The 26,938-nt window shown below is 35.2% G+C and overlaps 2 protein-coding genes across 5 annotated transcripts in view; both read right to left on the minus strand.

The window, feature by feature from the left end:
- The window catches only part of LOC144838682 (transcription factor COE3-like), an 89,845-nt gene extending 87,197 nt beyond the window's left edge, over window positions 1-2,648 (minus strand). For all 4 annotated transcript variants that reach the window (XM_078694122.1, XM_078694121.1, XM_078694120.1 and 1 more), the window contains exon 1: window positions 1,815-2,648. In XM_078694122.1, coding sequence (XP_078550248.1) covers window positions 1,815-1,945 — 131 coding nt within the window. In that variant the 5' untranslated portion in view covers window positions 1,946-2,648. The remainder of the gene's footprint in view (window positions 1-1,814) is intronic.
- A 15,228-nt stretch (window positions 2,649-17,876) lies between these two features.
- LOC144838706 (uncharacterized) lies at window positions 17,877-26,486 on the minus strand. Its single transcript, XM_078694156.1, has 10 exons — window positions 26,449-26,486; window positions 25,641-25,751; window positions 25,155-25,236; window positions 24,706-24,821; window positions 23,684-24,435; window positions 23,282-23,349; window positions 23,025-23,145; window positions 21,840-22,795; window positions 21,393-21,689; window positions 17,877-21,191 (listed from the first exon to the last, which is right to left on the minus strand). The coding sequence occupies exons 2-10, from the start codon at window positions 25,730-25,732 to the stop codon at window positions 18,840-18,842; spliced, it is 4,836 nt and encodes a 1,611-aa protein (XP_078550282.1). The 5' UTR covers window positions 25,733-25,751; window positions 26,449-26,486; the 3' UTR covers window positions 17,877-18,839.
- Between the last annotated feature and the right edge of the window lie 452 nt (window positions 26,487-26,938).

The following is a 26,938-nucleotide window of genomic DNA, read 5'->3' on the forward strand; positions in this document are numbered from 1 at the left end:
AATAAATCTTTATCATTAATAATTAAAGATTGCGAAAATGAATATTCTATAGACTCTTGAAAGGCCTCAATTGCGTTCTTTCAATTCCTCGACAATTACCGAACACAAACTGACGAGAATATATAACATTCTTTAGAAAATTAAATAAAAAACAGATACATTTAAATTTAAGTCATGTCAACTATTTTAGTTTACCTATAGTAATGTAATATACATTTGACATTCGACAAGAAACTCCTATATAATAGTTATCTTGCTTAATGAATGATTCCATACCTTTTAACGTCGACAATTCTTGTGGGATTTTGCGTTTTGTTTTTTTAGTATGTTAATGCTGAACGTAATATGCGACATCTCCTTAAAGAGGTGTTGGTGGTAGATATTTGCAACAACGCAAACTTCGTAATATAATTACCAACAATTTTAGTGTCAGAATATTTAGAATGGCATGTGTGTTGCCAGTGTTAGTTTTTCTAGTTTCATCGATAAATTCTGGATTGGGATGCGATTTCAGGAGTAATTATAATAAATAGTGTGAATACACTGATGATTATGAATTCAGAATTAGGCCTAATCTAGTTAAATTTTAATTGGAGTGATTCTACTATCTCGATAAATTCTGAACCAGATACAAGTATAGTTACTACAGGTAAGGAACCAACTGTATATGTAACATGTTTAACCAATACTCGATTCTAACAGAGTTCCTTATTGTTTACCGACGAGGATAAAATGATTTTGATGACGATGATGATTATGACATGTGATATTGGAGTCCACGACCCTATTTGTTGATAATGATTATGATTACAACGAAAATGATGAAAGTTCATATTACTAAAGGAATGTTTTCCTTGTAACCAGTAATGATAATTAAGATATTATATTGTTGACAAGACTGATGACAACAATAATTGATGAATGGTTAAAATGATACGTGATTGAGAAAGGTAGTTGACAATGACTTAAATAAACTTAAGAAATAAGATCAGACATGCCGGGCATATGTCTGGTGCCGAATAATTTGATACAATGAATGATATAAAATAAATGCAGAAACGTGAATATTAATAATAATAATATAGGCCTAACTTTATAACGAAAGAACATAGATAGGCCTAATTAGACAAATATAGATGCATTTTCTAGGGTTTAGCTTCAGACAGCGGAATAGTGATCAATCGGACTGCAAAGAATATTAAATCAACTTAATTGCGTTTATACGTGTATTACCGAAATTATTAATTATAGTCACTATTGCTTTTACTGCTAATATATGTTCTAGTTTTCGATAGATTAAACCGATTGGGAATATTATACAGTAAGGTATAATGGTACAGTTTATAGGAAAACTCGTAACGCTACAAAAACATGTGTTTATTCTAGGCACATGCAACACCTTACCTTGCCGAGATTACTCACGAGTAGAACGGCTACATTACGTGGAACGACTAAATTCACCGATGTAAACAAACCGATAGTACGACGTACATTACCTGGCTTACTCATGTGCCTCCGGGAACATAGACATTTCAATGCAATGTTTTTAAACATATTTTCTTTTTTTAAATGCGATATTTTGTTGTATAGCGATTGATTCTGTATGTAACGAATATAATCGCGGTGTCCTAATATCGAGTCGAGCAAATAGTAAGGGAATTGGGATGCGGCAGATGACACAGACATTGATTTTACTGCGACTGATGGCAGATCCCAAGAGCAATAGCTAGGCTACCGAGAAAACAAACGTTATACACGTTGTTGAATATAGCTAACATTTGATTAAAAAGACCATAGAGGCCTATTATTGTTACCTTGCGCCCTGATCCACCATTGTATTTGGCTGCATCCAGCTACGTACTGCAGGGTCTAGCTGAGGTGTCCCGGTGGGTTCCTCTTTCAGGGTAGTTGCACCTCGTGTTAGACACTCTTGAATTCCGAACATAAAGCCCAAGTGGATTGGTATAACAATATTAATGAGATAATAAAAAATACTGCAAAAATGCTTTCTTTACTATTTCGTATCCTTGGTTGTTTTACACACCGCAAGGGCCACTTGTTTTGTAATCAAATATTATGAGACAGGTCGTTGTATCCCTGATGATTCGCGATTGATGATGAAACAAGCCTTCTTCAAGTAGTGGAAAAAGAAATAGTATATCCTGTCCAATACAGATGAAGTTATTCGCACCTTGCCGACTTAGTGCCACAAACCAGGTACTTTCTCAACAATTTCAAGTCACAAACTGGAAGAATTACAGGGATGTCGCGTTGGATGTTATAAGAACGAATTATAACATTGTATGGAAACAAGGCAGTCAACAGAATGGAAGAAAGCTAGTGAAAATTGAGGAAGCACTTGTCGATTTTTTTTCGTCACGCTTAGTGGTTGGTACTACAAGGCGTCCGGGCTGCTCCGAACACCGTTACAGTGTTGTTAAAGCTAAGTCCATAGAATTCGAAATAAAGTTCGTATGCGTTCAGGTATAGTTAAACGCGCGTCGCATCTCCCTAGTAGCAGAAAATAAGCAACCGCGACTCTCTCGGGGGCGCCTTTTGTTCAAATGAAGAGCCTGTCGGAGTGCTTTCCCTAAGGAATACAACCTCCCGAAAGGGTCTCGCCTCACAAGCTCCTACGGACATGCCCTTGACAGCAACGAAGCTAATTATGGGCATTGCTCCGCCCACTTCACCATATGCGGAAGACAGAGTGAACTGTACACATCAGTGAGCCAATCAGCGTCGGCCTCTCGTGCCCTTCCAATCGGCTTGTTCGAGGGGTTGTCTGTAGTAGTGTCACTTTTATATTTGATTGATTACTTGTCGAGTGTCGTTAAGAAGTTACGTATAGAGGTAAGTATCCAATACACGCTTGTCTAACGTAACATCCGGGGACTTTTTACACGATTAATCCATCCCCCAAATAAACCGAACAATCAACAGAAGGACAAAACAAACAAAAGTTGACTTACGACTAAAGTGACACTTTTGTTTTAGTCTCACTTCGAAACTAGTAGTCAACCGAGTGACAAGTTCTAATATTTGGTTTAGGCCACTCGTCAAAACATAAACAATTTGTATTTAAACTGTTTACAATACGTTTCAACAAGGTATACGTGAACATTGTCTATATTGTAGCAGCATAACTGTTATTCTTTTCTAACTACAATCAATGTATTTTGAGTGCATTGTGATGCTATCCGCTATATAACCATGGAATAATCTTTAGTCTTGATATAAACATTTTTTTGAAAAAAAAATAAATTCTTGTTCTTAAAGATTTTCCCCTGAAAACAAAATGTGTGTATGTTGAATGGCGTAATTATTCACTTTGATCAAAATTGGATAGGAAAAAAAAGAAATACCAATATTCAAATTGCCTTTTTTTTTAAACAATAGTTTTTGGTTAAATATTTAACAGTTTTAGTGTAGGCCTATTCTTAAAATTATTATTTTTTATTTTTTGAAGGGTGGGTTACTTCATTGAAACTGCAATAGCCTATTGAAAGTCTGATTTTATTAATCTCCGTTTCAAATATTTTGGGTTACAATATCCCTACATGTTTAATTATTGGCTAAGCCCGAAAGCTCTGCTAATTTTTCAAGCTGTTTTACTTTATCGTTTTGATTTAGCTTTTTGCTTATTTTATTTTGTATCTCCATTGAGATCCAGCCACTGATTCCCACAGCATTGTCTTCTTTTCAGTAATTTGCTTAATTGTGTTATACCACCTCCAATACTTAAATAATTATTGTATATACACAATATAATATGACTTAAAATTGATTATCTTTTAGTCGAAAAGTGATACATTTTATTATGAAATATTGGCGCATTGTTGTCTAAGCTCTTGATCAGACTGTTATCTAAAGTACAGTTGACTTACAGTGGTTTTAGTGATCATAAATTCACATTAACATTAGTCCTTAGGACTAACATTAGTTTTGCATTTAAACAATAATTAAGTTCCATGGATAGGAGGTCATAACAGAGGCCTAATGCGCATTTATCTACTCTGTTGTAGGAGGAAAGTAGCATACTGTATTTAAAAAATGTTATAAGGATACCGTATATTATCGGCCTATGGTAGCCTATATTATACAAATTCAATTTCCAAACAAATAAATATAGAACATTCTGTACAAAATAATAATACTTATTAAATGTATTTATTTTATTCATTTATTCTTTATACTGGGTAGCCTCTTCAGTGTAGGACTGTTCTCCCAGAGAGGGCCCAGTGTACATATGATGAGTTTGTGTCAAAAAATTAAAACGAATTTAACCATATAAAGTAATATATTTTGTATTTTAAGTTATAAATTATATAGAATAACATTTTTAAGATATAGGCCCAATATGTTACATTAATGTAGTATCGTGTGAGAGAATTTTTAAAATAATAATAATAATAACTTCTTTAAATAAAGGAATATAAAAATATACATTATGATTCCATTAACGATATTCGTCCTATTCTCTGATTAATGTGCTTCCGCATCCCTGCCTTCTGCTAAGTTCTTACTCACGATAAATCAATATTATTTCTCTATAATTGTAGCCTAATTTTACTTAAAGAATTCTGCTCATTTGACGGTCGGGAAATAGGTTTGATGTTAGGTAAAGCGCATCGCGTTTATTACTCCGCCGGGTTTATGTCGGATCCCTCAGGAGTCTTTTCAGTATGCAACCTCATACATATACGATATTCCGATATATTTTGCGGGTGCTTTTTTAAAAACATAAATGATAACTATAATGTTTCTCGTTATGATCTGGGCTTTTTAATCTTAAGGGAGTATCATCCTTATCGTTATTCCAAGTACTTAGGTAGTTACCTGAACTATTAATTGTAGAATTTTTACCGAAATGCGATTGGAGAATGATTTTGTTCGATCCGATCTCTCATGGGCTAATTATGAGCACCGGTTTTTAAATTCTTTTTCTATTTTTCTATTTTCTGTTCTATAGGAATTAAACATTTTGGATGAAAATAACGCAAAAAGTGAAAATATTTCGTTGAAAAACAACCCGCCAAGAAATGTAGCGCTTTCATTTTAATTCAAACTTTTAGAAAATATTTCGCGAATTAAATTTGTATTGAGACCATTCAAATACTGTACAAGTTCGTCTACATAACATTGTGTAGGGTGGATTTAAACAGAGACACTGTACTTTTTAAACAGGCATGACTAAGCATGCCTACAATTTCTTCTAGATTTTCTTTAAAATTCATTGCAAAATTGTTAGTAAATGTTTAATATATGTTATTATAGCGTATATCCCATGCCGGCGATTGTCTTTATACAAATTTATATAGTGGAGTTTACTATGCCACAATGCTAATACTTCTATTTTACTGGTATGTAAATATAAAATTTTCAATTATACAGAAACGAGTTGCGTATATAAATTAAATTTTATCCAACCTGTGATATCACTCCAGACACTCATAATATTTACATGAAAGCGGGAATCAGAATAACATAAATAAAATAACAATAATAATTGCCAACCCTAAACTTTACTTTTAAAAAGGATAGAGTATATACATACATAACGGAGTTTGAAATTTGACGATTAAAGTTTGTATTTTGTAGGCCTATAATGAGTATACTTGAATAAGTGTTAATTAAAGTTTCTCCTGGGGGCAGAGTCATAGAGGCCTATGGGTCCATATCTTGACTGGTTCATTACTCTTACAGTATTCATTTACATAAGGCACAATCAAGCATGATGATTCTAATGCTAAGAGTAATAGAGTAGGCTAAATGATATTCATTATGACAAGGACATTGTTATTGCTAAGTAAATTAACTTCCAGGAAATACAATCACAAGTTTTTATTCAATCTGTGTGCCACGCGCAAATTTAAATCTTGTTCGGAGATCAATGATAACTGGTGAAAAGTTAAGAAAATAAAATTAAATACGTATTTGATAAACATTATCGCCGGCGGAGTAGCTCTGGCAAATAATGTTATAATCAAGTTTAGTTATACCATGGAGGTATAAAATATTTTGTTTATATGCAGTACATCGATTTAAAAATGTAAACGGCTTCGTAGGCTACCGAAACGGGATGTCCACAACTCTGAGCTCGATGCATCGAGAATATCAGTGGCTTGTCGGTGGTCGATATAGGCTCATAATGATTGTTTTCTATCATGTGAGAAGGCTAGAAATCTGCTTAGTTACCGATTGTTCTTTATAAAAATTCATACCGAATAGGTCTAGGCCTAATAATAAGTTATAATAGCGAAGGGCTATATCGTTAACGAAAACAAAAACGGTATTGATAATAATTTTTAACTCGCAACTATACGGATTTATCTTAACGATAATTATACAGTATGTTTAATATGAATTATTATAAAATACCGTAAATTATATCATATTTTTTTTCTCTTTTGTGGCGTTAAACCACTACTGTACTTTTATTCATTTCAAATGATCAGTACAATGATTTTATACATCTTCCTAATTATATATTCCTATGTTATTCTGATTTTTTCTCCAATTATTTTCTTATATTTTCTCCTATCCTTTATACGATATGATAAAAAATAATTAGTATGTTCGTAAAAATACTATACATTAAATTATATCATATTATATTATGCTTACGGTACCCTACCGTACGGTAAGGAGTAAAACCAGGGAAGAGTGTAATTTCACTCTTTTTTGGTAAAAATATACAAACATTTTAAAATGTTATTTTGTTGAACAATAATATAGGCCTAACGTAAACAGGCCGATGTATCGGCAAAGGCCTTAGCAATATTCAGATAGTAAGTGTCAACAATATTATTCTTTGTATCAACCGTCTCGAGATTGCTACACTTGTTTGTTGCATTGTTATGGAGAACTTTAACAGTTTTAACATAATTCTATTAAAGCAAACCAGCGCCTTTATTATGGGCCATCTGTTAGAATTTAGGCCTTGCTTTTTAGTTAGTCCTCCCCGTCCAAAGTCAACTTGCGCCGCCGGTAGGTCGAGTATTGTTCTCTCTAAGCTTCGTGTGTATCCATCTAATCCTTAATCCGAACTCTATCATTTTAAACCTGAAGTTGTGAGTTTTAATTTAACGTGTGGCTACACTTAATTTCAAGCATGGTTACGTAAATCATACGTTTGTATTTGGTAAAACCTATTGATTGATACAAAATGAAGAAAATAGTTTTCATAGATCTTAGAGCATGGAGGTATAAAATCCCCCATGCTTAGAGCATGTGTAATCAAAGTCGAGTTAAAAAAATATATTATATAGGCCTATAATGTTTCAAATACATCATTTTTCATAAAATAAAATAAACTACGATACAAATAGGCCTATATTAACAAATATATTATCTACGCGCGTAACATTAGCCCTATCAACGTTTGTACGAGGGTACAATGATAGGCCTATATCAACGCGCGTACATTTCCCTACGTTTTTACAAGGGTACATCAATGCATATATGGCTATTGGCTACTTATCAACATTTCACATTGGCCTACTCAACGTTTGTACGCGCGTAAAATGCAATAGGCCTACAGGCCCACTATATCAACGCGCTTAAACATTAATGTCATTTCTTTTGTAACCCGAGCGTAATATTTGTATTTCACAGTAGGTGTATCCATTTAAAAAAATCATAATTAAAAAACTATTGTTATTGTTTTTTTCTTGAAAACAATATTAACAGCAACGAAACTGCCTGACACTTGTTGAGAAAATATGAGCAGCGACTTCCAGCGGGAAAATGGATCATCCGCTAAACGTTCCTTTGGGAAGACGTGTAGTTGATACTGTAGGTTAAAGAACAGACGTCAAATGCAGTCTCACAGCACCGACAGACTGGAAATAGTTCGCCTGACTTCATTATTAGTTTTTTGTTTATGATCATACTCAAAATAATTAACCGAGCTAATTCGTTTCAGTTCATGTGTTTTCATTAGTTTGATTATGAATACTGATTGTATTAAATTAACGCGCATCTGAAAACTAAATTCATTCATAATGGTGTCACAACGTGACGAATTCTCGAGCAAACGAATAAATTACTACGTGTACTCAAAATAAAAATATACTTTGAGGAGTCAGACACGGAAGAAGCTCTCACCACCGGCACACAAAAAAGGTCCGAATCGGGTCAGATAAACCATAAACTGTATCGTAATAATGAAATGAATGAAGACAGTGTGGTACATTGCCTATTATTTTGTATTAAAATATATATATAGGCCTAAGTATTTAGAATACTTAGGCCTATTTAGAATATTCATATGTCCAAATATAACTGCATCATACTGTCATGGTACCGTACCCGCCGGATTATCTTTTTGAATAAGATCTTATCGAAATGCAACTCTCAAATAAGCCATGCAAATTCGCTATAATGATGGTCTTAGTAGATAATAATATAATACAGTCTTTCTTATCAGATGGCAGCATTGCATTGAAGTCATAAATTAATAAGCTCTCGTGCAGCGCGCCCTCTAATTCTGTAAAAATCGCTTAACAAATTCCGTATGAGCCACAAATTTCACGCGCGCGTACAAAAGTCATACCCGTTTATATCAGAATTTGAACGCGTTGTACACCAGGCATCACCGTAGTGCTACTAACATTAGTATTAGTAGACATATAAGTTATAATACAGTTGTGTTTAGTATTCAATGAAAAATTGTTAATTAAATATGCAATTAAACGTCACTGAAACCGGAGATGAACTATAACTTTGGAATACTATTATTTTTGATAGAGAAATTGCTCTCGTTGTAAGTAATTACTAAACTTGTGCGCTTGACTTGGCACCTCAGCCAGCCCAGTCAGGTGAAATTATATGCCATATGGCGGTGGCTGGGCACGTGTAAGCTCGCCTTCGTGAGCCGCCGCTCATGCACAAAGCCGAGCAAGCGTGATAAATAGATAGGTATAATTTCATTGTAAATGAGAGTATTATTCCATTATACTGCATGATGTCTTAACACGTAACCGAAGGGTCACTTGTCGGAAACTGGATAAATTGAGAGCAAAGACTTCAAAAGAAAATTATAAAATAATAATAGTGTTCCGCGAGTTACTGTATAATTATGTATTTTGAAATGTTTCGCTTCCTATGCTTAAGTCCAGCACAAGTTAAAACAAAAAGCCCGTTTGTAAATTTACAATTTCTAAACAGCCTACTGGCAAAATTCCGTAATTGTCGTTTCTTACATCTTTTAGGACCCGGGCAAAATATTCAATTTTTTTTTAAATTTTACTTTTTATAGAGTAATGTGATTTTGGATTTAGATATAAAGTCAAAGACATTTTTACAGATTCTATGTTTCTTTACTATTGTTACCTTTTAAATTTGTAGGCTATTGAGACGCCTGTTCCCGACGATTAATATAATGAATTGGATATTATGGCTAATTGTTCTTTTTGTTTACAACTAAAACAGCTTTAAGCAATAAATGAATGCAACGAGGATCAGAAGTTCTTTTACCATCTGGACTTGAAGTCTCGAATTGATTTAAACAATTTGGGTAATCATATCATAAAAAATCATTTAATTGATATTTCAAACAAATTATTTTTTTTTTTTACATGCTATCAAAATACATAACTTTAGCAATTTTATACGACACACGACTCATTGAAAGTCAATGAAAGTGTCGGAGATGGTCGGAGTGTGTTGACTGAAGCGAATAGACCGTTCGACACATTCACAATAAACACACGATGGCGAAGAAAGATTTTCGTTGAAATCGTTATGCTTGAATGAGTCTTGACTCACTCGATGCGCGTTTCTTCTATCTCCCGAATAAGGCCCACTTTAACAATATATATTATGTATCCCTTTTAGAATAGAATAATAAAATCGAGCGTTTTCGTAATTTAGTACACAATACAGTAAATAAAATCCAGGATGATCCTCTCAACGATAGCGCGTTGGCATTGATATCATAAACAGGCACGCGCGTACAAAAACCTTTCCATATTATCAGCTTCAAACGCGCGCGTCGATGTTTTGTTTTCTCTGGGTGTCACCAGTAATATGGCCTACGGCCCACCTAGCGAATACTCGGGATTGTATTGATACAACAATTAAATTCAATCGATGCTTAATTAGGCGCAAAAGTCAGACATAATCTGTACATCATCATGACATCATGTCATTTGGAATTATAATTAAAACACTAATGTAAGGGATAACGTATAACGACAATAAAAAGATAAAGATGTTAGGCTTCCAGTACTGTATAATGAAATTAGCTTAAGTAGGCAATGTCTGCAATTAGTATTGCAATTGAAATCTGTCCCTTTAGATTTCACAAGCAGTCTATTTGCAACACACAAGTAGGTTATTAGAAATGAATATTCTAATAATGATGACTTGTTTTAGTTTCAAGTAGTTATGAGTGATAATCACCTTAAACGCACGCGCGCCCAGTAAGTGCCCTTGTTCAATCACAATTAATTAAATCATTATTCCTAAGTACCTTCTTAAAGTAACTTTTTTTTTAAAATAAGTGTGTGTAATATTACTGTTTCCAAAACAACTAATTAGCTAATGTCTCTTCCATTTGTAATATAATGGGCTAAGTTACGTAGGCATTATTCCCACCAATATTTTCATTAACAAATTTCCGTAAGCGTACGTAACCCTACACACTCCCCCTCACCAAAGTTTATATAATAAGTGTAGTTAAATATAATTATATATTCAGCACAGATGGTGTACGATCCAAAACGTACAGTATGACGTCACTCGTCTTATGACGATATAGAAACCTCACGAGTTGCCGACCGACGGGAAACGGTCCGTGACGTTTAGGTAACATTTTGTTCACATTAATAATGGTTAACTGTTGTCGAAAGTGGCGTTACTTATTTGGCAGCCATGATAACAGGACCAAACCAGACAATTCGTCACGTCACACAAACGTCAAATAAGCCTACGTCCCGACTGTGACGGCTTGTTTACTCTCTCATTCACACAGGCTGAACTACCTCTTATGCCTAGGTTAAATTTCTCTAAAATCTTCGACTTCCTTTCTCTAGTATAGGCCTATTAATTATAAACATATTTATTGCAGCATCGGTGAATTTCCATGTGTGAACGCGTTCCAGGAACATCATGTGTGAACGCGTGCCAGGAACCCCATTTGTGAACGCACGTGCCAGAACCTCGTGTGTGAACGCGTGCCAAGACAAAAATGAAAATCCGTTTCTTTAACACAATAGCATCTGATTGATCAATATTGAAACTACAAACTTTCTTAACGATATTTCTGTAAACCTATTTTAGAATAACTTTGCCTGAGGGGCAAACGCAAAAAAAAGTACATTTGCATACGTACGATCATAAACGTAAAGATAGCTTGTTATACCACTGTAGGCCTATATTCAACCGACGACTCCCATCTGTCGAGTTTCTCGATTATTTGTAACTGGAGGTGAAGTCAACGAACTTCAGAAAACAAATCGGCGAGTTTAGGTTTTAACACTTATAATGTGATTCTACTTGCAATAAACATTATATTTATTGGCACGAAAAGGTCAATATGGCTGCATATAATAACGCCAAATCAGGCGGAAAAATTAAAACAGTAGGCCTACATATATCGCGCCGTTAGGCCTGCTCGTAAAACGGACAAATGGGTTATTCCGTGAAACAACGAATTACAGTATTTGTGAATGTATATAACAACCAATGTTCACTTTTTTTCACAAATCATTATTATAATTCATTCCAGGCGGTGAATATATTTGTTTCATAGTAAGGTTTATCGCAAATACCTTGATTTCGCAAAGAACGTCATTGCACAACAATGCATGACGGGAATGATTTGGGAGCAAACATCACAACGCGTACGTACGTACAAACAAAAAATCGCGTTCGTACGCGTCATGACCATTGCGCGCTCTTAAATCATGCATTCCCACCATGCGTCGCGCACGCTATTTGTGATAAACATTTGGTATAATTTTATCTAGACCGTTTTAATCAGGACCAACGTCTGCAGTACTTACTACAGACGTGGAAGTGGTATGTGGTTAGACTCCAGCCTCATGACCTAAGGTTAAAAGTTCGACAATTACGTGAATTGTGTCCTTGTAAAATACATTTTTCGTCATGAGTCTTGAACCTACACAATATACGTACAGTACAAAAGTTATTTTTTAATAATGTTTTTAACTGTGTTGGAGTATCGTACACATTCTTAAGCTTGTTTCCCACATAGTCAATAATAGAAAATAAACTAATTTCTATTGACTATGGTTCCCATTTAGCCGCAACGCACGTGCGTTGATCACGGCGCCATGGATCGTCCGAACTGTCGCTTGTGATTGTTCAACTCATTTGCCAACGTCATTGCGTTGCGTCCAAGAGGGGACCAAACGTTAGATAGGCTATACTGTACAGAACACAACTGTAAAATCTACTTCACTATTTTTATGTTCCTGGCAGGCCGTTTACCGATTGTTCCAAAATTTCGAACTAAAAATAATCAACCAAAGTGTAAACTTAAAATCCTGATTAACGGTTAATGATGAAACGTCACAATTGACGCCGACTGTGTAACTATCAACAAGTCCATTGAAGCACTATTCAGTCTTGTAAACTGTCATTTAATTGATGTTCTCTTTAAGATGTAACGATCATTGCTAATTACTAACCGACTGACAAATCAACGCCCTGGAGGAAAATTAACAATAGTTTGTTTTCACAACTCATAAGCACTAATAGGTCCCCGTGTGGTAATCTATTGGTAACGTGTGTTACGCTATACAATGTCCGATCATATCAATACACAATACACTCAATGTCTTCTTACGACGCGATACTAATCACTAACGTCACACTCGCAAATTGTATTATTGGAAATAAACCATTCCAAAAGTGGCCCCGGATTATAAGTATTGAGTAAATAACAATAATGATATCCTGGATTTATAAAGCGCCTAATTCTGTGCTGTATGCTGTACACATAAACTGAAAAATCATTTACAATTTTCCAAAAGTCCAAACCGAAGTACTGTATGGGATACGTCATCGTCGCTAACTTTGGTTCGGTTTAAATTAATCTCTGGTTCAACTTTTGTGACACTGTCATCCCTGCCTCGGACACCTCATTCATACCCTCCCACTTCTATCCTTATGTACCTTATAGGCCTAACGACTCGCGTGTCTTGGTAAAAAGTCACGTATTATCCAGTTTGTATCGACACTGATTTGAGTCATTTCTATATATAATAATAGTTATAAAATCATAATTCAAAATATTCAACATTATAATTGTTAGTATTGACTTACGGTTGACCTTTAACACATTCGTATCATTTGGTCCAACAAACGGTAGGATTAAAGCACTTTTTAGTTGACGTTTGACCGCATAAATAGCCAAACGATTAATTGACCTTGGGCTAAGAGAAGGATGCCCGATAGATTTACGATATTCCACTAGCGGTCCACGCTTGTGTGCTCCCCCAGTCTTACAACAGGATTAAGGTACATTCTATTTCACTAGCCTAATGGCCAATTAACATCGCCATTATAAATCATATATAGTCCACTCAAGAATACCCTTAAAATTATGCCTGCATATGGTATTCTGATTAAGCGAAATAATAATCCGAAAAACAAAACAAACTCGTAAACTAATACTTCCTTTTTAGAATAAAATACTGCGGCGTTTGAGGCCTTGTACACGTTTCAAGGAGATAATGGTAGACCTGATTTTAAAATATTTAGTATTATATTTTGCCATCTGTTTCATAAATCATTACCGCTTTTAAAACGAATTTTAAAAAACGGTATACGTTTTATAATATAATGTTTTTGTTTTATAAATATTCTTAAACGGACAATGTACAGGTAAATTTGTTTACTTTAATTAATTAATTTATACTTTCTAAACGATTTTTATATTGAATTTCCACCATTAACGGAGGAGCGCACGATGTGATGTAATGTGAACAGTTACAATAAACTTTCAACCAATCAGCTCCCTGAATAATGGATTAAAGAAATATAAGTAGGTCTCCTATACCGTACCTATATCTTTCTACAATATATTGTCAAATGTTTTGGCAAATAAATAATTAGTTTAAGATCATCACAAAGTAATGTTGAATTTACTATTTGGACGGCAACAGTTACTGGTAGTAATACGTGTAAAACAACTCTTGTTGATGTTTTTTAACTTTAAAACTACAAGAAAAGCTTTTATTTATTTGTTTGTAATATTGTATGTAATGTTAGTTTCACCTCGTAGTATTTTCCACGTGATTTTAAGAACTGTATTATAAGAGACAATATTAAATAACAATACAGTATTTAGGTCATGGACAACAGACATTATGTCATAATAACATATTCACTTGCATAATCAAAATAACACCTGAGTTATATTGGTATTAATAAACCATTTGAGTTATGATTGGTGCATACCGGCGCCATTGGCGAGTCCATGCGTATTTCGGGCATTTTGACCGTCAAAGCCTAGGCGTTCAAGGGCGCTGGGACAGGCTGTCTTGGGTTCATTCGGAAGCTTTCTTTACGCTCGATCATTTCCTTCTAACATCTGTTTTATTGGTAAACTTGTGGTTTAGTGACAGATGATTTACGTAAACTAAAATATTTTTTAAACAATGCATTTGAAAAACTATTTTTATGCTTCTTCAAGACAAAACTTATTACGTATCAAAGCTCAATGAATTGTATATTAACACTGGCATCTTTTTTGTATTATTATGCAGAAGTTGTTTTTATCGAGCACGACCCTGCAAAATCTCTAGACCAGCTAACGTCATGTGTAACTGGCAAGCATTATGTAACCTGCACACCTTCAAGTAATATAGCTTATTACCTGTACTAAATATGCGTATTATTTTCATAAAATGAGTGACAATATTCCCTTCTCAGTTAGGCCTACAATATTTGATAATAATAGTTACCGTTTTATAAAACTACGTGGTACTTAATGATCCAAACAAGGCTTACTACTTGTACTTAATGACAGCAAACAAGGCGTATGCCTACTTACATCACATAGCATCCATCATAAAAATACCGTTCTCGCTGAATTAAACTACCTGTTGTATGCTAATTTGCATTCCTATCTTTATCATGCAAATCACATTTAGAAGCGGTATAAAATATAGTCAAAATTCTGTGGCGTTACGATGCCAGAAAATGACACAAAGTAGTTAAATAATGGTTAACCAACCAAACCTATATTGTGATTTTATTTTATATTTTATTAAGGATATAGGCCTATTATTTGATGACTCTAGACTCTTAGAGGCATAGACTGGCCCTACTGTAACTTTCTAGAGGTGGATTTATAATAATACAGAAACTAGAAGAGCGTTAACCTAGGCGAAGGCGAAGTGATGCGAACGTGAAAGGGATTCTATTTTGTGTAACCCCCATAATCATGTTACAAGTTCATGTTAGGCCTATCTTTATTGTGTTTTCACAAACAGGTATAAAGACAAAATTGGTTGCTGGTTAAAAACAGAATATCAATAAAAACAGTTAACAAGTTCAAGGCATATAGAAAACTTACGTAAAAAAGTACTGTTCTCTTATAGGCTAATACAGTACTATAACGCATAAAACATGGAGGCTTACTATTTTATACCTCCATGCCGTAACTGTAAACAAATAAATAGGCCTGTGAAATAGGCCTACATAACATGATTCAGAACACTGCAAAATGACATCGGAATGTCACTGTTCAATGTAATTATCTTACGATTATAAATACACATATTTTTTGTTTTAATACTTTATACTTTACAACATGAATGTGCGGTGATTTGATGACAAACTTTAAATCAGTTCTTTATCTTTAACACCAAATCAACCATTTACCATCTGGATCGTGTTGCGTACAGAATGCCCAACACTCGTTTACGAACCAAATTCCGTTGTTGACTCGAAGTAAGGCGAGAATTTACACTTTACATTCACATTAAACAAATTACGAATCACAATGGTCATTAACAATGTTGATAAAGCTTAATTATTATTGGACTAAGTAAATCTACGAAGAACAATTTAAACTATCACATTCTCAATATCAGAGATAATAATTCGAATGAATATCCTCTTTAACCACTGTGCGTTACGTGAAATAATACGCGAAGGGCTCTTTAAAACAGTACACCGATAATTCGATAATTTTATTATAATCTTTGCGGGTAAAATCAAAGGGGTGCTATAAATTACTAACGATGTTTAACATATTTGAAAACGTAATGGATTCTAAACGCATGGGAAATGATGGCAGAGATAGCGATCATATTAGCGTAGCTTCAAGTATCTAGATATAGGCCTAATGCCCTGATTGAACTTTTAAGTTCAAGCGGCCATCAACATCTTGCCGAAGAGATTTAAATCCGTCTTATTTTTGGGGTCATCAGAATGCTTGTTCGTTGGTAAATGTTAAAATATTTTCACGAGAGAAGAGATCAAGATATCGTTACTGTGTTTGCAGAAGTTTTATAATCGTATCAAAATCCTGCAGGTTGACCGACACCTGTTTTGGTATCAACAGAAAAAAGCACGCCATCTACATGTCGAAATAGCACAAATTTGACGCGCGCGTGTCAACGTTGATAAAAATGATCCGGTTTCTTTACGCGCGCGTCAAATGATACAGTTTCTTTACGCGCGCGTGAAATTGCAGTTTCTTTACGCGCGCGTCAACTTTGTGTTTCGTTACTACGTTGCAGATGTAGGTGGCATGGTCGTGTCCTCAACCATAACAGGTCAACCAAATACATTATTATTACAATAAAGTTTACCTTCTATTTTCAATAAAACCCTCTTCCGCGCACCCCCCCCCCCCCCCCCCCTAAAATTGTTATCACTCACCGTGAAGTATCAGGACTGGTTGTTATTTGCGGGTTTAACATCTTCTCTAAATCAGTCGTACTTGAATTTATGTTAATCTCGATACCAACTAGTCTAAATAACAAGCCAAACCATAATTTTAGGAATGATTAATATAAGTCATCTACTGACTGACTCACACAGCAGGGGTGGGCGTATGAACTTAGTGAGCAGGGGATAGAGACGGACTGATCTCAATCCGATCATAGACCTACCGGTAACTGGTTTCCTATGGAGTACGGCCTCAGACATTGTGGTCTACACTTGATAAGGTAAAATGCTGCTACTGTCAGCAGTAGGTTTTGTCAGCAAAATTACATTGAAAGTGCAAATATGCAAGTTCGTATTTGTTCAATAAAATAACGCTCAAATATTGAGGTTGTGTAGGATACTAGTTTAAAATAAATATAATAATAAACGATTGGGTTTATAGGCCCTTATAGAACCGGTATTTTTCGTTTTCAAGCGGGTACGCGCGCACGTCATTTAAACCCACAAACTGAACAATTACACAATTAGCATAGCATTGATATGATTTACAAACTACGTTTTGTGGCTGATACATTATTCAATGATGAAAGAAGTGGTCAAACAACAAACCAAGCTGTACAAGTTACGTTTCCTATTGTTTTCAATGAGGTCCAATTATTGATAGATTACACAGAGCAGTTGACGCGACTAAAATGGCAAATTAAAGATAAATAAACGCCAAATGGTACAAGAAGACGATATCGTTGTAACGCGCGCAAAAATTGTAAAACCCGCCGCCGGTCATAATTGTGAATTAATTTAGCGTTCAACAGAGAAAGGTGTGGCGAAATATTAGCCATACAACTTATATAGCCCAAGGAATTGACACTCTTGATAAAATATGCAAATACAGTAGTTATTTTACATTCGGAAAACAGAAACAAAGGCCCAGAAAGTGGAATTATAAAAAGAGGGCGCTGTTATCTTACATTAAACAGAGCCATATATGGGCGTTTGATAACTTGTGGTTTTACATATTCATTTTTATTACTGGTCACTCTGTTCCAATGTCATCCCAGGTAACACATATAAAAATGAAATAGAGGTAAAATAACATCTAAATGTATTTCCTACTACACACTATCAAATATATTACAAGATTTACATAAAACATAATTCAAACATAAAATGAAGACTTTAGTAGGATTGTACAGTACAGGTCTACAACAGATAGCATTATTATAATATCCATTACAAATATGAACGTTTCTTGGTTGAACAAACAGTATCAGATGCAAACCTGTAAATACTCCAGTTTACAATAAAATTTACTTTAAATTGTAAATACATGGGACATATTAATGGCTTGTTAATTCTGCTGCAGTAACAGTAAGGTCAAAACTTAATACTGAAACATTTATCATCAGATGAATGAGGTAGAATGGTATACATCCCAAGAAAGAACAAAATCATTCGACTATTTAAATACAATTAAAATTAGTATATAGTAAAACAATCATCACAAGCTTTATCTGTATTTGTGGAAAAAAACACACAGTCGGTACAGTGCAAAAAGTTTTAAAAAGTACAATGTATATCTGTTGTACACAACAATTCTGCTGCCATGACTCTATAAAAATGTCAATACAAAATATTGTCAGTTTCATTGTCTGTACCCGACTATCATAAAACTTTGTACAAAAATCCAAATTAAGTAAAATTGTGTTACACATCAAAAAGTCAGCAATAGGGTTTGTATGCTATATACACAATGTAAAAATGGTTGAAAATATATACTGTATTGCTATTAATTCTTGTTCATGAAATTCATTTCAAAAATACTTTTGTAATTAGGACGACACCACAGACATATAAAAGACATTGTGAAAATTATATCATGATAACTAGTATTTAACAGTACTATGAATTGTAAATTTGTGCACATATTTACAAACTGAACTTTTGTTTAAAAATTCTAAAAAACTTCATTTTCGTCTTGATCTAGTTGCTACGGCCTTTTTGGGCGATTCTTTCTTTTGACTGTCTTGACCTTTCTTCTGGGCAGCGCGAGTAGATCTTGTCTTTTTAGGAGATGGAGCAGCTTTCTCAACGACGGCAGCTTTTTTTGTTCTGCTAGTCTTTTGTGAGGTTGTTGCAGGAGTAGATGAAGTTGCTTTTGAAGCTCTTGTTTTACGTGGACTTGCAGCTCCTTTTGCAGATTTCTTAGTTACCTTTGTAGTGTCCTCTGACTTTTTAATAGGGCTAGCTTTTTTTCCTCTACCTTTAGGTTTTTGAGGTACAGACTCTGGTTCTACAAAAGTTACAGAAGCCTTCTTTTTTCCATGTGCAGCCTGTTTTTTCACCGGCTCATCAACTTCAATAACTGGTTCATTAATTTCTTTCTTTGCAGGGGTAGAAAGAGCTGCAGGAGTAGAAAGAGCTACTCCTCGTCTAGACCTCTTGGATTTAGGAGAATCAATTTTTGGCTCAGCCACTTTCGTAGGAGCACGCTTGCGTGTCGACCTAGCCTTAGGTGGAGAAGACACCTCTTCTGTTGCCTTAGGTTCAACAACTTTACGTCTATTTGACTTTTTAGGGCTTACAACTGGCGACTTAGTCACAACTGGTTCTTTTGTTGTCTTTTTGTTCGCTGCTGGTGCATTCCTTTTAGAGCGTGTCGACCTAGCCTTAGGTGGAGAAAATACTTCTTCTGTTGCTTTAGGTTCAGCAACTTTACGTCTATTTGACTTTTTAGGGCTTACAACTGGCGACTTAGTCACAACTGATTCTTTTGTTGTCTTTTTATTCACCGCTGGTGCATTCCTTTTAGAGCGTGTCGACCTCGCCTTAGGTGGAGAGAGCACTTCTTCTGTTATCTTACTTTCAACAACTTTACCTCCATTTGACTTTTTAGGGCTTACAACTGCCGCTTTAGTAACAACTGTTTCTTTTGTTGTCTTTTTGTTTGCCGCTGGTGCATTCCTTCTAGAGCGTGTTGACCTGGCCTTAGGTGGAGAGAGTACTTCCTCTGTTGTCTTTGTAGGTGCTTTACGTCTATTTGACTTTTTAGGGATAACTGCAGGTGAATCGGGTTTACTGACAGGTGAAGTAGTAATTTTAACTGGTGAAGTTTTTGCAAGTTTGGGAGACTTCTTTGCACTTGTTGGCACTTTCCTCTTCAAAAGATTCGGTGTAGTTGTAGGTGTTGCAGCTTTAGATGGTGTTGCAGCTTTAGATGGTGTTGTAGCTTTAGATGGTGTTGCAGCTTCAGGTGTTGCTGCTGGCGTTGATTTTGGACTTGGAAACATCTCTGAAACTCCAGCGAAATCATCAACTGCTTGATTTTTCTGTTTTGGGCTACTCATTATTCTCTTCAAGCCAAAATCTTTACCAACTGGCAATGACTTCTGTTTAGGTGTCTTAACCAATCTACTGACTCCAACCATATCCTCCACAGCTTTGTTCTTTTGCTTGGGAGTTTGCTTCTGATAAACCTTCTTGGCAGGTGACTTGGATGGAGTTTTAGTTGTAACTAAAGGCGAGACAAATTTATTTGATTCTCGCTTTGAAGACACTTTTTTTGGAGGCGTTTTCACTGGGGTGTTTGATTGTTTTAACCGTTTGGCAGGCTTCTTTGCACTTTCTTGAGCTTTTCGCTTTAAAGACACTTTAGGTGTTGCTGCTTTTGGCGTATCAGATTTTACTGCTGGACTTTGGAACATCTCTGAAACTCCAGCGAAATCATCAACTGCTTGATTTTTCTGCTTTGGACTACTCATTATTCTCTTTAAGCCAAAATCTTTACCAACTGGCAATGACTTCTGTTTAGGTGTCTTAACCAATCTACTGACTCCAACCATATCCTCTACTGCTTTGTTTTTCGGCTTTGGTGTTCTTTTCTCAAACACTTTCTTGGCAGGTGTTTTCGATGGAGTCTTTGTTGCCACTAATGGGGAAACAAATTTGTCAGATTCTCTACGAGATTGTGGAGTCATCTTGTATGGCGAAGTGCTTTTTCTTGGGCTTGGTGTACGTGAAGCCAGAGGTGAAACTGCCATTACTCCTGGTCCTTCAGGTGTTTTTGGTGTCTTAGGTGATGCAACATTTAGTTCAGCCCTCTTAGGAGTTTTAGCTTTTGGCGATGGAGTTTGGAAAAGATCTTCTAATCCGGTTAAAATGTCTTCGTTGATGCCCTTTAATTGTGCCATTTTCTTGCTTGGTGTTTTGCGTCCCTTCCTGGTTTTTGGTACAATTGTTACGGGTGTACTTGCTTTTCCAATGATAATAGTGGCTGGTGATCCAACATGTCCTGTGCTTTTAACACCTCCTCTTGCAGCCTACAAGAACAAACCAAATTAACTATATTTAGAATGGGCACATGAACCGAATGAATGAGCATGAATTAAGTTTAAAATGGTTATTGGGTAGTAGTGGATCCCTTGCTATTAGCTTAAGAATTTTCCTTTACATTTTATTTAATTATCTCTAAATTACAAGCATGTTCAAAACGTCTGAAATTAAGTAGAATCTTAATCTACCTTTGGAGTCCTCAATCGAGTGATAGCTGGATGTACTGGCTTGGTTACACGTCCAGCTTTAATCTTGAAAAGCTCAGACTTTGTGCTCACAGTACTTGGTTTCTTAGCACCCTTCTTGACAATGTCAGCCCATGTTTTAGCCTTTGCCGATTTTGGTGTCTTTGAACGCGAGGACCTTGGAGTCTTCCTACCAGGTGTGGTTAATGACGGGGTCTTTTCAGTAACAGGGGTTGATGGCTTAGAAACTTTACCAACTGGTGTCTTTTTCGCAGTCTTTGATGGTTTTAGTTCAATTCCCTACAAAAAAAAAATAAATAAATTGATAGAATTGCAGTATGCATTTTTCAAAACTAATATAAATAATTGCTTCAGGTAACATAAATGTGAAATAAAAATTCAATAATGTTACAGCAACTGATTAGAAAATATGATTTAAAAAATACACACCTTCTGAATATCTTTTCTTAAAGGTGTTGCCATTTTTTTCTTGCTTGATTTTAATTCAATGCCTGCTTTTATATCCTTTCTTAAAGGAGTAGATAGTTTCTTTAGTGTAACTTGCTTTTTAGACTGAGCTGCTGGTGAGCCTTTGGTAGCCTTAGTTGGTGTCTGGAATAGATCTGGCAATCCAGTGTAACTTTCATCTGCTAATGCAGCTGGAGGCTTAACAGTACGCTTAGATAATGAACGGCCTGGAGAGGTAGATCTTGGAGTCATTGCCTTAGCTTCTGGAGTGCTACTTTTCTTGGGTGACTTCGCAGGAGTAGAGGCTTTTGGAGTGCTACTTTTCTTGGGTGACTTTGCAGGAGTAGAGGCTTTTGGAGTGCTACTTTTATTGGGTGACTTCGCAGGAGTAGAGGCTTTTGGAGTGCTACTTTTCTTGGGTGACTTCGCAGGAGTATAGGCTTCTGGAGTTCTACTTTTCTTGGGCGACTTAACAGGAGTAGAAGATTTTGGAGTGCTACTTTTCTTGGGTGACTTCACTGGAGTGGAGGACTTAGGTGGGGTTTTTGTTTTGGGTGTTGCTTTTCTTGGAGATGGAGTCTTGGTTTTGGGACTTGCTTTCTTAGGGGATGATGTCTTCAATTTCTGGCCTTTTGGTGACTTTACTGGTGTCAACCTCTCTTCTGGAATCACGGGATGTAGTTGAGTTCCAACCGATGCTCTCTTCTTTATTTTTGGTGTAGCACCTGGACTACGAACCTTAAACTCACCCAGAGTTTTTCTACGTGGAGCTGCTCCTCGTCGAAGTGGTGTAGACGGTGGCAGTTTTTTGTCAAAGTGTTCTGGACTAAGGTTTGGTCCAAATGACACCCTTTTTCGCTTTGCTGATGGTGCAATACTTTCAATAGACTTGCGTTTTGGTGTAGCTTTCTTCTTTTTAACACTTACAGGTTTTACAGCTAAAAAAGTAAGCAGAAACAAATTGGTTTAGATACAAGAAGGATTAAACATTTTAGAACGACCTACTCACTGAACAAATAGTTGTTATACGGCAGGGCTATGCCAAGTAAAAATGTAAATCCGTTTGCAGATATTATCATAACACATTATCAAATATATATACTGCATATGTATAGAATTTTAGAGTGATTAAGAAGAAGAGTGATTAATAGTAATAATTTAAAATACCTGGTGAACGCTTTGTCCTCGGTGATTCTTCAACTACAGGTGCAGAGCGACGCTTCAGCTGATCCATGGCTGTCTTTAGTGGAGTTGACTTGGGCTGACGTGGGCTTCCAAAAGGCACACCCTAATAATAAATTGTTAGAGATATTTATAAACCAAGTACAATTATCAATATATGTGTTGATAGTAAGTCAGTATTCAAATAACATTAAATAAAATAACGGCGTCGGTAAATAAAAAATTAATTGAAAAAAACTCACCTTAGCTTTGATCTTCTTGAGAGATCCACTGAGTCTTTTAGGAGACTTTTTAATTTGAGGAGTTGTGCCTTAAAAACAAAAAAACACATTTATATAAAAAAACTAGAATAATAATAGTAAACTCTCCCAAAACCAGACTTTCCAAAAGGTCCCAAATTCTTCTTTACCATTAAAAACACATTCTGAATACCAGACTTACCGGAAAACAAGATATCCGGTATTGGGAGAGTTTACTGTGTTACCATTAAAAAGGCAAACTTATTCTGTATATATTATATATTATGCATCAGCTTGCAGAATGAACTATTTTTCAATAAAAACGCATCATTCTTCAATGTGACCAATTATGATATGCGGCTACTAGCAGATGTAAGACAGTTAATAACAAAATTAGATATTTACCTTTTGCCGATTTCTTTGCTGGTGACTTTCCTGGAGACTTCTTTCCTGCCGACTTTGGCGGTGTCTTTGCAACTGGTGATTTAACCTTTGGAGTTAATATCTTGAATAATTCTTCAGGTGTCTTAGGAGGAGTTTTAGCAGAACTTTTTGCTGGGGTTGTCTTTGCTGGAGTGCTTTTTTTGGCAGAAGTGGATTTTTTGGCTGGAGTGTCTACCTTTTCAGGTGTCTTTGCTGGACTTTTCTTTGCAGATGCTTTTGGTGTAACTATTTTTGCAGGTGTTTTGTTCGGGGTAGTCTTAGGAGACGTCTTCACAGGAGTTTTCTTTGCAGGTGTGGCTGCCTTTGTTGGTGTCTTGGTTTGGGGTGTCTTTGCAGGTGTGGTCGCCTTTGTTGGTGTCTTGGTTTGGGGTGTTTTTGCTGGTGTTTTCTTTGCAGGTGTGGTTGTCTTTGTTGGTGTCTTGGTTTGTGGTGTCTTTGGAGATGATTTTCCTGGTGTTTTCTTACCAGTACTCTTTACTGGTGTATCTAACTTTAGTGGTGTTTTAGATTGTGCTGCTTTTGTAGGTGTCTTTACTGGCGTTTTCTTTCCTGGAGTAGTCGTCTTCACTGGGGTCTTTGATGAAGTTTTTGATGCCTGCAATGACAGTCTTTTTGACCTGTCTGTACTACTCGACACAATAGGACTTTGAATAACCTTCTTTCCACCAGGTTTGGGAGAACCACGCATCACTGAACCAGGAGGATACTCAAATCTAAGTAAAAGTTGTAGGCAAACATTAAAACTTAGATCTATCAACATTAGATAATTGCAACAGACAACATAGACAATCAATTCTTTCTGCATTCTTTACTTTATCTAGTAATAGATGGTAAATTTCTATTTTCAAGTTTTATGCTATTACAGTATTTTAAAACGAGCAATTAAATGTTACTACGATAATCTGAAATTTCAGAAGGCTATTACCAATTGGTTATTGAAAAGTCAAAATAATACAAAACATAATTACTGCAGACAAACTAACCTGAATGATCTATCACTGATTGTGAACACATCCATGTGATTAACTTTCTCGTTTTTTATTATTGCCTTTCCATTCAGTAGTGTTGGGTTAGTTGCACTGAGATTGGTAAGGATTATCTGAAAATAAAAATGATAAATAGAAGTATTTACTTATATACTCAAGTTAGATGATCAGTATCTTCATCCACAAGACCAAACACCCAGATAAATCAGCTGCTTTATGGTGTTAAAAAGTAAAAACAATATTACCACCCTTAACCTTACAGTAACAATAGATGCTTCTTTGATCTGAACAATAGAGGATTGTTTGATTTTAACAATAAAGTCTTCTTTGGGTGGTGGGTATAACTAAGGGGAAGTGTCAAATCATATACTGTAGCCATTCAAGTAAATACTGTGACTAATTTAACTTAATTTAATAGTACTATGACAAATCATTCAACCACCAACCTCAGAGTTTTTCTTCACAGAGATTCTGCAATGCTCCACGGACACATTAGCTAATTGAATCCTGATATCGCATTCATTCGTTCTAAAATGTAAATTATTAAAAAACCAATGATTATTATTATTAACTCAATATATCAGACAGCCTTCAACAACATTTATTATTTATAGGTTATACATTGGATTTTTGTTGTTTTGCAGGCAGTACGATTCTGGGAAAGTTGACTAAAGATGTTTAATCATAGTACCGGATACTCAGTGCTGTATCTCCACATATGGCAATATTTTCCATCAATCTAGGTGATTGATACTGTTGTGGTACATGTGAAAAACAGACATTTTCCAGATACTATACTAGAGAAATCCCACAGTACCAAGAATTAGGAACATGACGTACACAATTCATAGTCAGCGAGTCCATCAAATAACATATTATTTTGTAAATGGTAATCCAGTTTTAGCTGAATACAAATTATACTAATAGTTTACCTTCCAAATAAACACTGATCTGCAGTTAATGGAAAATGTGCCCCATCTGCTCCATTTCTTTTGATAACCACAATCTTACCGTGAAGTGGCATCTTCAATACTTACTTACAGCTGAAATTAAAAGATACTGTAATTGTAAAATGTAACACTAAGCATTTTCTAGACATAGGCCTATGGAAAGATTTCTGAGATGTTTGTTGTTGATTTGTGGCCATTTTGTGTCACTCAGATACTCATTTCACCTATTCTTGTCAACCCTAAAAAATATGTACTTTATTTATGGTGGAGGATATTCTAGGCTAGGCTACAACGAATCAACATACACAAAATTTGGAGTTAATATCTTGAATAATTCTTCAGGTGTCTTAATACAGAAAGGTTTGTGCAAAAAATTCACACAAATAAAATCACAATTTATTTTTTTATAGAATGGTAATTGATTTAGGCCTAAATTAATGTATAAGACACTCTAGGGATCTATCCGCCTAGCTAGGCCAATCAAAACGTAGGCCTAGTCATAATTAACAGGGCTAGGCTAGGCCGGCTAGCCTATACCAGTCGGTAGACGTGAGAATTCAAAGCGGCCGTGAATGGCCGACTGACTGTGCGGTTAAAACGGTTTGCCTAATCATGTCAAGCATTATGTAAATTGATAAATTAAATCGCACAATCAGCAGAAATACAACAAATTTCATACAACATTTAGCCATACAGTGATGGACTATTATATATTCTCCCGACTATATATACTTACAATATTTAAAATTCATTTATATCACTAAAATGTGAATTTGTATTGCATACTTACTTGACAAACATGTAAAAACCACTTCCGCGCGAGTAATTTGTAACTGACGGAGAGCAATTTGAAAATATTAAGCATCCGCGTAAACAAAGTAGGTCTTGAAAACAATGGCGTTTTTTAAAGCATAAGTTTAAACTTATATCTCTAATTTACATCTTATAATATTTAAATAATTTAATATTTAGTAAAGTACCTAAAAGAATTGTTATAATATTTAGAAAAAAACATTAAATTGTCATAGTGTATTTCCGGCGGAATAATCTACGGGAGACAATTATATTTAGTCTACGTATTAACTATAGCCGTTTGAATTCATGCGCGTGGAATTTTCATTGGCTACTTCTTTGCTATCTCCCCAAATATGGGTATACTATTGCCAAATACAGAAAATGTAATTTTAGCACTCATGTAATAAACCATCCCTTCTTTGTCCTGCATTGTCTTATGTAGGAAAAGGGATGTGTGACAAAAAAAATCTATATAAAAAATACAA

Source organism: Antedon bifida, chromosome 3 (genome assembly GCF_963402885.1).
Source record: "Antedon bifida chromosome 3, ecAntBifi1.1, whole genome shotgun sequence".
Lineage (NCBI taxonomy): Eukaryota > Metazoa > Echinodermata > Crinoidea > Comatulida > Antedonidae > Antedon > Antedon bifida.

What these genes read in the sequence shown, in the direction of transcription:
- LOC144838706 (XM_078694156.1), bottom strand. Translation starts at nt 25,732, where the DNA reads ATGCCACTTCACGGTAAGATTGTGGTTATCAAAAGAAATGGAGCAGAT. An exon ending in GAGGACAAAGCGTTCACCAG is followed by an intron (nt 22,796 to 23,024) that starts GTATTTTAAATT and finishes TTACTTTTTTAG; the next exon opens with CTGTAAAACCTGTAAGTGTT. An exon ending in CTCGATTGAGGACTCCAAAG is followed by an intron (nt 21,192 to 21,392) that starts GTAGATTAAGAT and finishes TTGTTCTTGTAG; the next exon opens with GCTGCAAGAGGAGGTGTTAA.